The 12,169-nt window shown below is 38.9% G+C and overlaps 1 protein-coding gene across 1 annotated transcript in view; it reads left to right on the top strand.

Annotated features, from left to right (window-relative positions):
• Positions 1 to 12,169, top strand: part of LOC143280246 (SCO-spondin-like) — a 73,862-nt gene that overhangs the window by 49,046 nt on the left and 12,647 nt on the right. Inside the window, 4 exon segments of the mRNA XM_076584879.1 lie at positions 1,781 to 1,945; positions 3,571 to 3,735; positions 6,235 to 6,399; positions 8,146 to 8,310. Of these exon segments, the coding sequence (XP_076440994.1) occupies positions 1,781 to 1,945; positions 3,571 to 3,735; positions 6,235 to 6,399; positions 8,146 to 8,310 (660 nt within the window).

Genomic DNA, 12,169 nt, shown 5'->3' with positions numbered 1-12,169 from the left:
TTAAGTGAAGGAGATTTTTTTGGAAGAGATCTATTATTTTCACTCATCAGCTGCTGCCTATACTTACGTGTGTGACTGTTTCAAAGGAATTTCGGAAATCTTTGCTGTCTGTGTAACAGTAGAAGGCACACATGTATATATGTTTTATATAGTGTAATTTTCGGAAATGATAATTCTTTATTCTTGATAAAATTTTCAAAGAAGAAGTCATGAAATCTGTTATTGCTTAGAATAGAACGAAATGTCAAATAAAACCAATGTCTTATTTTAGCATTGAATAAAAAAAACAAACAAAAAAAAACAACACCTGTTTTTCGGACCCTGAGAAAACATCTGTACTTTTGAGAAATAATGAGGGGGAGAATGAAGAGAATCAGCGCTTGTAATTTTGCAACATTTTTTTTCATTAAAAGAAGAAATTAACGCATTGCCCCGCGCGCTGTTTTTTTTTCCCCTTTGATTCATTTCTTTGGATTGCATGAACATTATTCCTTTAACTTTGTGTTGATGATGGTGAACAGTTCTTTATTTTGAACGCACTTTACTGCAGCTCTCTCACCTCCATCGCCAAGTGTATGATGTGATGGTTTACACCTGCTCGCGTGCATGCCTCTTTTTAAGCATTGCGTGCTCATGTTCACATTGTCTTTTATATATATATATATATATATATTCACAGCGTAATGATTTCTTCCACTCGCAGAAGAGCAGAAGAATGAAAACATTGTTATTATGGTCACAAAACGGAGATCTCTCTCCGTACGTGTAAACAATTTGGTTTGTAAGGACACTCAGTTTGTACGGAAACAATTTTAGCACTTAAATTCACCTGTCTCCAAGATTTTATTTGTTTCATATGCAAAAGATGAAGATGCATGCCCTTGCATGTCAACCAGTGATTCAGTCATTGCACATGCCAGCGCATTCTGACTGCATTGAATGCTTCTGTGTACAAACTAGCATAATTCGCCATTCAATTCTTAATAAAAAGTCATTTTGAACCATTAGTGATTGTCTTAGCTTATTATATTGATTGGGCAAGGATAACATCTTTTCCTAAGCACTCATTTAATTTCGATCACAGTAATGGTTTTCATTTTAGAATTTTTCTCATTCATTAGTCTTGAGTATTTCCTTGTGCAACTCTTAATTTGATTTAAAAAAGAGTAAAACTATGTGGTTGGATGTATGATTTAACAATGAACATTCCTTTTAAATTTTTTTTTTTACTGAAACGTAATGCTGGCATTTGAATTATTATCTTGAGACTTTCTGTTACTTATTTTCACAAGCTGATAACACACAATGAAGAATGATTAGTGTTTGGAATTGTTTTTGTTTTGTTTTGTTTTTACAAACATTAGTAATCGAGAAAAAATATGTTACTTTTTGTGTTTCTTATCAGTATCTTAATACGAATTATTATTTTGTTGAATTTTTTGTATATCAAAACATGGACTATAATGTGATGAACCAAATACTCGAAAGAAACGAAAATCAAAAGATTACAATTAGAAGCAGTAAATTTAAACCATGTTGTTTCAAAACTTTGAACGCGATACTATTCTTTCCATTTTGCGAGTTATTGCGTTAGTGAAGACATATAAATACCTGTAGTCGCACGATAAAGATCGTGAATGTTTGTTCTTGAGCTTCTTTGAGAAAAGACAATGTCCAAAGGCTCATGAAACAAGGAGAGGAAGAGTCGCTTTGAGGTGAAAGAAGAGCTTGTTGTGTCAGCGATGACACCAATCATTGCACTGCAGTGTCCTCCTTACAGTGGATGGCGTGTTCAAGAGTTGGTCAGAGTGGACCGACTGCAGCGTGTCGTGCGGCGGTGGCAGCCAATGGCGAAGTAGAACGTGTTCTGGCCCCTTTCATGGCGGGCGTGACTGCGAGGGCGCGCGCAATGAAACGAGCGGCTGCAACTCTCAGTTCTGCCCAGGTTGGTTGGAGTGCTGCGTTGCGATGTTGGTTCGCAGTTTTCAAATGAAAAAATGCGATCTTTGTTTGTTTTTGTCCGGTTAACTTAGTACCGGAAGATCACAGTTAAGTTTTAAACTTGCGGTCGTGATACACATTGAAAAATGTTTTAAACACTGGTTCTTAAATCAGGGGTAAAACAGCCGGCCACCTCATCTTCTAACACCACCACATTTAACATTGTTGCTCATGACCATGCAGAGCCTCCTCCTACTCAGAGAGTTCACCATGTCATCATACTTCCAGAAAAAGAAAACGTTCTTTCCAGCACCAGGATTCAACAAGAACCTTCACATAATCATACCATCACGAAACTTACACTTGAAGAGGCCCACATACCAGTATCCCACTCAATGATTATGCGTTCAGTGGCGTCTCTTAGGATTCAGGCGGAACAGAATATCAGCTGATGTGTTATATCGACAGTGGTTTGTTTCAGTGACAGCCAAACAACTCACAGCTGGTTTCTAACGAAATTGGTTGGTTTCGATCAAAGTTAATCAAGCTCATTTTTGTCCCTCTGGCTTTTTGACACCATTACATGCCTCGTAAAGAAGACGATTTCCATAAAAAAAACATCGGTACTGGAGATCTTTGAGAACTTGTGACAAGTCATAAAGCAGCCTCGAAAGACGAATTACTGCCTCATAGAAGAATTACAGACTAGTCTTGGCAGTGCTGTAATGATCAATAAATATGCAGTGATGTCGACTGTGTTAAACTGGACGTCAACTTTGCTTTCGTTTCCAACTGCATGAAAAGACTGCATTCCGTGCTTTTTGCCTTGATCATCATAAAGGAAATGTGTCGGTATGTTAGGAATGGGTAATGCCCAGATCTGTAAATATCGGTACCACCAGCCCCGAAAAATATACGCTTGTGGCAGTGGTCAAGATAAACACCATCAGAGCACCTCTGACTCAGAACGATGAGGTGATGGCTGTGTGGTTTCAGCTTTGCGGGTGATCCCAAGACCTGCATGTGTGAGTGAGAAATTTGAGCGGCAGACATTTCCTCATGGCATTTTTTGGATTCATCGAGGATGCAGGTTTTTGTTTCTTCTTTCTGCTGACTACTGTCACACCTGTAGCCCCCCAAGCTTTACTGATAACATGAAATCAGAGATGTTTCTCTTCGTTTATGTATGTATGTATGTATTTCATGATATTTTAAATAATTAATTATTATGTATACAGAAGCGGACTTTTCCCACAAGAATTCTCATCATTGAAGATAAGTTATATCCATCTCACACATACAATTTTTTTTTTATACATTTGGTGTTTCAATGTGAAGACTGGAGCATGATACCCCCTTTCGTTTATAATTCCAGCAGAAAGCTAACCATCGGCCAATAATTCTTGCAATTGATAGTATGGTTGTTTTTTGTTGTTTTTTTCATTTAACGTTTGTTTAAGTTGACGACTGACACTAAAACTGAACCAAGCAACCAACTTTTCAGCCCTGTCCAAAGACGCCTACCACAATGACAACGGACGGTGAGTAAAAAAAAAAATAATCTCAGGGATTCTACAGAGAACAAGTTCCCCAGCCTGTGACGAATCGCTCTGTGCCGTGTCTTTGCAGAGGACGGATATTACGAGGAGTGGTCGGCGTGGGGCGCATGCTCCTTGTCCTGCGGGGGCGGAATTCAGCACCGGAACCGCACGTGCATCATGCCCAAATATGGGGGCCAGCCTTGTGAAGGAGAGGCCAATCAGACTCAAGCATGTAAAACCCAACTTTGTCCTGGTACGACCACGCTGAAGAAAGGAACAATTGTTTTCTCCTCTTTCTCCTGTTGTCAATATGTTTTAAAGTGAAAATCTATCTTTCTGTTTTTTGGGGGTAAGATTTGTGACCAATCACAAGTTCGAATGTGCTTGGAATCTTGTTCCTCTTTGTCTCTCTCCACTTCTCTTTGTAACCTGACTGACAGCATGTGTTTTAATTAACATTTTCGTAGTGTTTCTTCACCGCCAAAAAATTACCTTTGCAGTCGACGTGACTTTGAGCAAGTAACAAACTAACATTATCAATCAAAAGATATTTTGTCAATGTGCTGCGCTAGATTTGGAAATCTTAATGGATTTCTATGTTGTGATTACCTTTTTCTTTTCAGCTTGTGTGAAAATGTATGGCTTTGAACAATCAGTCTTCATGGATTTCAGACTTTCTTTACTATGCTCTGTGCGTGCGTGCGTGTGTGTGTGTGTGTGTGTGTGTGTGTGTGTGTGTGTGTGTGTGTGTGTGTTATTTATTTAGTCTTGGTTTGCCGCTTAGATGAAGGAAAACTAGTTAGTAATATGAGGAAAAAAAACAAAAACAAACATGCAGTATGATTTGAATGCTTTCCAGTTACGTCCGTGTGCCTGGCTCTGTCTATGTAAATCTGACATTCTCTCTCTCTCTCTTTCTGTATCTCTATTTCTATCATTATTCGTATTTTAGACGTGTTAAGTGATGCTAGAATTATGTACTTCCAAGTTTGAATATTGCTTGCCCAGCAAAGAGTTACAGCTACCTTTTAGATTTTTTTTCTATACTTGCTTGTCAACCATTTAAATCTTACTCCTGCTGTTTGCGCCGCGTGCTGTATATGGGCCCGCTATCTTGCTGTCACCATCATGAACATATCATAGAGATTTAATGTGTGTGTGTGTTTGTGTGTGTGCGTGTGTGTGTGTGTGTGAGTGTGTGTCATGCGCGCACTTTAGAATATGTCTGTGTTTCTCTTTTAGTTACATTGAACTGAATGTTTTTTTACTAATCTGCAGCAATGAAAAAAAAAATCATCGCTCAATTATTGCTTGTCAATTAAAAAAAATTCTGAACTTGATACTTTGTCCTAGAAAACACAGTGTACATGTCTTTGTTACTTTCACGTTGGAAGGTATCTGTCACAAATAACATTATCAAACCCACTGTGTTCTTTGGCTTGTCCGTTCTTCACGTGTTTATTCGTTTTATTCTGTTCCTTTTCCTTTGACTTGCTTCTTTGGTTGACATTGTATCAGGGTGTTTTTACAATGTAACGGATTTTCCTTTCGTTTTTAACACCGTTCCTTTTCTTCTTCTTTCATTGTGTAATGTGACAATATTTTACAACATTTCAGACCTTGTATTTCAAACCTTGTATAACATGTAAAAGCTACACTTTTCTGTTGCTTGCTGATTTGATGAAAACAGTGTCAAAGCTGGAACATTCATGTTTGATTTATGCCACATTGTTCCGACATTTTGTAGTAGAGGGTGCTGCTGTTTCCTTTCCAGCGTAAGTGTGAAAAAAGAGATTTTGAAAAATGATTTTAGTTAACATTTTGTAAACCCTGGAAAGAGCGTAAGTAGAAGGGTATGTAGCATGTCATTTTCGATTAGCGTAAGCTGATTTCATCCACCGATCGGAATAATTTTATGCATTGACTTGTGTACTAGCTGAAAGGTTATAAGTGTGTGTGTCTGTGCGTGCGTGAGAGAGGGTGGATCAGAATATGACAGGCGATAATTATTTATATCTAGGTAACCCATGTTTTCCACAATTACCATGTATTGTCTTATATTTTTATGCCATGAATATCAACTTGATTAGCACAGTACAGTTAAAAGAAATCCAGTTATCTGCTAAAACACGAAATGAATGTATTGGATTGAGTATGTTACTTTTTTCTGAATAACTCGTGTGTGTGTGAGTGCGTGGGTGTATGTGAGTGTGTGGGTGGGGGTGGGGGAGGGCGTGTGTTTGCAAGCGAAAAAGTGTGTGTGTGTGTGATGAGAGAGAGAGTTGTACGTATTTGTGTTTGTAAGAGAGAGGATGTAAAGTGTGTGTCTGTGAGCACAAGCGCGAATGCAGCGGAGGGGGGGAGGGGGCGGGGGGGGGGGAACACACGCGCCCTCGAGTTGTAAAATATAACACATAAAACATGTCACATCCCAAACACGTAAAAAAAAAAAAAAAGCACATGTCACATCCCAAACATGTTAAAAAAAAAAAAAATACATGTCACATCCCAAACACGTAAAAAAAAAAAAAAAAAAAACAAAAAAACCACACACACAGATCAACGTCACTACACAAACACGAAAACAACCCTCATCCTCTCACCCTTCCCCCTGCCCACCTCTGACCCAACACCAGTCGTCTCCCCCATCTTTCCCCCATCAATCTCCCCCCCCCAACCCCCCCCCACCCCCACCCCCCTCTCCCAAGCTTACAGTGGATGGTAACTTACGTTGACGTTGTTCCTTTGCCAGTGGACGGCTATTACCACCCCTGGTCCCAGTGGAGCGACTGTTCCTTGTCGTGTGGGGGAGGCAGCCAGTGGAGACACCGACAGTGCCAGGCGCCACAGCACGGCGGCAATGACTGCCAGGGGCCCGCCAACACGACCAGGGCCTGCCACACCTTCCCCTGCCCCAGTACGTTGTCCTGTGCTGTGGTTGGTTGGTTTTAAGGAATCGATCCCGTACCCGCAGAGTCTCTCACTTAGTAGGCGGACGTGTTACCACTAGGCCACCCCTCCACAGGGCCCAGACAGGCAAGGAGAAAGAAACGAGGGTCAGCAGGCCTACATCCTTTGTTGAGAGGCATCGGAGGGATCGGGTCTCTGTGTGTGTGTGTGTGTGTGTGTGTGTGTGTGTGTGTTTTCAGTTTGTTCGTTACATTTTGGGTGTGTGAACGTAACATTGATGTAATGTGTTACGCAAACAAAAGTGTTTTTAAAGCACCTAGAGCAGATGTCTGGATAGTGTGCAATATAAGTATCCATTATTATCATGACTGGTTGGTTGGTTTAAAAAAAAAAGTGGTAAAGTAATAATGATAATAACGAATGATATGGATACATCTATAGCGCCCATCCTCGATCAGAGACCAGGCTCTAAGCACTTTACATACACAGGGTCGATCATTTGCACAACAGGCTATCTACGTGGGTAGAGCCTTAGTGACGTGACGGCTACCACTATGCGCTCGATATTCGTTTCCTGTGTCATTCAAGTAAGGCTTAAATCACTCACGCATAGACACTCGGCAGGCATGAATGAATAATGATGATAAGTGGAAGTTTATAGTTTGTTCATACAGCGCCTGGGAGTTGTTTGAAATTGGCAACATTCAGAAGAAGAAAAACCAAACCACCACCAAACGCTTTGATATAATAAAAAAAAAGACTTGCAGACTGAACAGGTGAAAAACAACAATAAAAAACAAACTGTGGCACTGCATTTTGGCGACTCCTTTTCATATGGGAGAGCAGATTGAATTTCACACAGAGAAATCTTTTGTGAGAAAAAAGCAACAATACAATAATTCGTGTGTTTTTTTCTCTTATCATGTTCATGTACAACAGTTTCAACATCAATACATCACAATACGCACCTTACACAAACCATCGAAACAACATGCAAGTAGTAAGGTCTACGAAGTGAGAAACATTACACAAATATGACTATGGATCAAAACTACATACATAAGACATTAAAAGTACATGCGACCTAGCAGTAATAATAATAATAATAATGGTATTTATATAGCGCTGAATCTAGTGCAGAGACAAATCAAAGCGCTTTCGCACCAGTCATTCACACGCATGCATAACTCAAAACTGTAGAAGCTAAAGACAAGGAAGGGCAGGCAAGGGAGGATATTCGGGGAAGATGTGAGTTTTAAGGCCAGACTTGAAAGAGCTGAGTGTGGAGACTTGACGAAGCGAAAGAGGAAGTTCATTCCAATTGCAAGGTCCAGAGACAGAGAAATAACTTCCAATGGCAGCGGGGAAAAAACAAAAAACATTCGTCATACAGCTCTCACTTTGCCGTTGACACAAATGTAAGCCAATAGTGTCAATCTCAGATATAAGCCGAGCGTTGATCCAGACTACTACTACTACTACTACTACGACTGCTGCTGCTGCTATTGCTGTTGCTGCTTATACTACTACTACTACTATTATCACTGCGACTACTATTACTACTACTACTACTTCTTCTATTATTGTTATTTCATTATTATTGTTGTTATTGTAGTTAGTTTCGTTATCATTATTATAATTGCTGCGGCTGCTGCTTTCAACAACTGCTGTTACCACAGACATTTGCTGAATGACACACCACAACAGCGGCGCATGCTTGAGAGTGCTGACAGTGTTCTGTGGCTGTTTCCAGTTGACGGGGTGTGGGAGGAGTGGTCAGTCTGGTCGCAGTGCAACACCACGTGCGGGGGAGGCATGCGTGAGCGCATGCGCGTGTGTCGGGAGCCCCAGCACAAAGGGAAGCCCTGTGAAGGCCCCTCGGCCCAGTACCTGCCTTGTGCCGACGAACCTTGTCCCAGTGAGTGCCCGTCTTTGCAGGATGCTGAAGCTATCAGCATCTTGAGAATAAAATTTAGGCAAGAACCAATGCAAGTCAAGTTACAGCAGGGGAGAAGAATAGGTATTTGTTGTAATATTCTTTTGGCAATTGTCGATGAACTGTGAAATACTTTCACTGGTTTGTAGTAAGCAGTAGATCAATAACTACAGGCAGAAAATTTTCAATTTTTTAAAATTATTCAACTGACATTGGCAGCTGGACTATCTTCAGATTTTATGTGTTATCTGTACAAGCATTTTATTGTTGCTGGACTGACTGAAGCAGTTTTCGTGACTACCTGAAAACGGTCCGTAGAAGGTTTTATTAGCTGTTTTACAGTCTGTGGATTGACTTACTATAGGTTTTATAAGAGATCTTGACAATCTGGAGACGCCTTTTTAGAAAATTTGCTCTGCATCAATTTTATGGAAGTGAATATTTTAGAAACCTGTTTAGTGTTTGTTTTTAGATCCTTTAGATTGTTACTGTGACTAACCTTCTGCACACTGTATGTTTCTTTTTATGTTAATTTGACTCGATAATGTAATGGTAATGTGATGGAATATGATTAGTTTGGTTTAGAGTCTAACCTTGTTGACCTACTGATTATTTAACCTTGTTGACCTAATTGTTTAATTTTGTTGACGTACTAATTATTCAGCCTTGTTGACGTACTAATTATTCAGCCTTGTTGACATACTAATCATTTAACCTTGTTGACATACTACTCATTTAACCTTGTTGACTTACTAATCATTTAACCTTGTTGACTTACTAATCATATTTGTTGCTATCATTAATTTCAATTAAAAAAAAAGTAATTCGTTGTTATTGCTTAAATGCATTTTTGTTTCCGATTTACAGGTTCGTAATTCAAGGGTAAACATAAGTTTAACCATGTGATGTGCATGATGTTAATCTCTTTTATAATATCGAAAGTAATGTTGAATCATTTTGTCTCGCCAACAGAATCAAAGGAGTACAGTATTATGCCATGAATATTCATTAAAAAAAAAAGCTGCTAGGATGTTAGATACGTGAACTACATTTGTGTATCAAGCACACGCTGAACTTCCCATGCCTAGTTCTAAGATTTTTTTTTTTTCAAATCATAAAACCTTCGTAACATAAACTATAGTTACCACCGTATCCACCACCCAAACTATTCATTTACAGTTTTCAAACACTCAGACCTGAACAACGGATAAAATGTCCGCTTAAACTGGGACTGATGCACACACAGCCGTTGCCGTGTATGTCTAATCAATAATAATGATGATAATGGTATTTATATAGCGCTGAATCTTGTGCAGAGACAAATCAAAGCGCTTTCGCACCAGTCATTCACACGCATGGTTAGCTCTAAAACTGGAGAAACTGATGAGAAGGAAGAGGCAGGGAAGAAGTGGTTTTCAAGGCCAGACTTGAAAGAGCTGAGTGCGGAGACCTGACGAAGCGAAAGAGGAAGTTCATTTCAGTTGCAAGGTCCAGAGACAGAGAAAGAACGGCGGCCAACAGTGGAGTGTTTGAATCTGGGTATGCGTAAACAGAGTGGATCCGAAGCCGATCCTAGAGAGATATATCAGGTCTCCTCTCTCCCAGGCTGTTCGGATGACGTCTCTGTTCTTACACCCGGCCAAAGAACGTGTTGAGTTTCTTTGCGTATATCCTGGTGACTGAGCAGATGTCGCGAAGCCTGTATGGATTAATCCGCACGAGGGAACATTTCTTTTTATTAAACGTATGGTGAAATTGAAAGCGCTTGTGCAACTGGGGCAAACTGGCCTATACGAGTTTAACTCACTCAGTACGGCCAGTCCTCTCTTCTCCTCTACACAAACCCCTCGGATGTCCAGTGGGTGTCTGAATGACCCAAACTTTAGCTTCCGTCGTCAGAATTGTGGTATTCTTTGTCATCATTCACCTCTTCAGTATAAAAGCCTTCCGCTTGCAATATTTTGATGGTGGTAATTGGGATGAAACGCTGTTAACGTCGTCTCTTTCGCCGTTCGTATGGAGAGAGTTAAAACAAGAAGAAGCATGGTTTTATTTATCGTGCAGAATCTGTTCGATTTAACCCTCATCCCAACTGGGGACCTTTTCAGGCAGAGATGGAACTGACAGTTTGAAAGGGTTCATGGAACAGACTATATAGAATGTCAGGTTATTTCTCGTGCGTTCGGTATATTCAGGAACACAATTCTTCTTTTTTCAGGGAAAAACCCCCAAAGATTCTTTGAAAATAAGATACAAGTGTGATTTGATTTTTGCTCAAAACAGAAAGGAAGAGAGAGAGAGACAGACAGACAGAGACAGAACAGAATGTGGAAAAGATAGAAAATTGTAGTTTTAGTCTCGTTTGTATACATAGTCCCTGACGGAAACATGAACAAAAAACACCCAGAGACTCTCAAATCCTATCAGTCAAACCTGGATGACAGAGTCTTACTGCGATTCTGAAATACATATTACGATTGTAGTAAAAGATAATTCCCAGAAACTGATAGACAAAGCAATATTTAGCATCCTGTCAAGGATGGGGAATGTTTATTGTATGTAACTGCTACTGTCATCAATTCGCACGTTATGGTTTTCAGAATAGACCGTAAAACACACACACACACGTTTTTTCGACATTAAAGTAGAATTGTCAGTGACCGCAATCACTTTTTTGATATTAGAAAATTGCTAACCGGATTTTTGTTGTTGCGGTAAGATGGTACTGATTCCCGTTTTATTATCTTAAAAAAAATATATTGAAAACGATGAAACGGTCACGTTATTTTGAAAACAACAACAATCATTCTTAATCTTTCATGATAACAGATTTGGAAAAAAAAGGGATGGACAGTGTGTACTCATTTATTATATAATCATTAAAAACACATTGTGTTTTTAAAAATACCCTTTGGACTTTTACAAAATTATAATTCTCTACCTTTTATAGGAGTCCGACTTGGTATCAAGAAATAGCTATGGACAGTGTGTACTCATTTATTATATATACATTAAAAACACATTGTGTTTTTAAAGCATACCCTTTGGACTTTTACAAAATTATAATTCTCTACCTTTTATAGAAGTCCGACTTGGTATCAAGAAATAGATATGTTGCCCTGAAGTTATTTTGAAGATCCGTTCTTTTTTTCTTTTTTTTATTGTTTATTTTTTAATGAATATTTTACTTGCAATATATTAATCACTGAAATTGCTTGCAGCTCTGTGTGTTCATGTGCTTGTTTGGTGGTGTATTTTCTTGAAATAGTTACCTTTGTCATAACTTTGATGTAAACAAGATTATCCCATTTCTCTTTCTCACTATTCAAGTCCCAATATGAAACTGTATTCGTCACTTTTCTTGTTCTTTCTTTTTCTATCAGTACTCTTCATATCAGTCGCACATGCTTATGCTGATACGTCAGTTTTGAAACAAAATGTTCGTTTGTATGTATGCATAATTATGTATGCTGACTTTGATACATTTTTGATTTCACAGAATATAGCAAGTGAAACAAAGTGGGCAGACTCTTTCCAATCAGTGGAATGAGAATTATTCTGGTTGAATACCGCTTTGATGTGTTACGTCCATTTTGCCTGTTTTACCATTTATTTTTGAAAAACAAACAAACAAACAAAAAAACACCCAACAAGACGCATCAGACATGCAAAGAGAAAACAGAAAATTTCAGGTCACTCTTGATTTTTCTTCTTCTAAGTTTCATTTCATGATAAATAATGCTCTTTTGGAAAATACGCAGTATTAAAATTCATTGTCTGCATTATCTAATTCTTTGTTATCACTCATAGCATTTCATTGTGTAACATTGCAAATCATAGT

The sequence above is a fragment of the Babylonia areolata genome, chromosome 3 (assembly GCF_041734735.1).
Source record: "Babylonia areolata isolate BAREFJ2019XMU chromosome 3, ASM4173473v1, whole genome shotgun sequence".
Lineage (NCBI taxonomy): Eukaryota > Metazoa > Mollusca > Gastropoda > Neogastropoda > Buccinidae > Babylonia > Babylonia areolata.
Note: the sequence above shows the minus strand (reverse complement) of the source record. Positions and strands in the feature narration are given on the sequence as shown.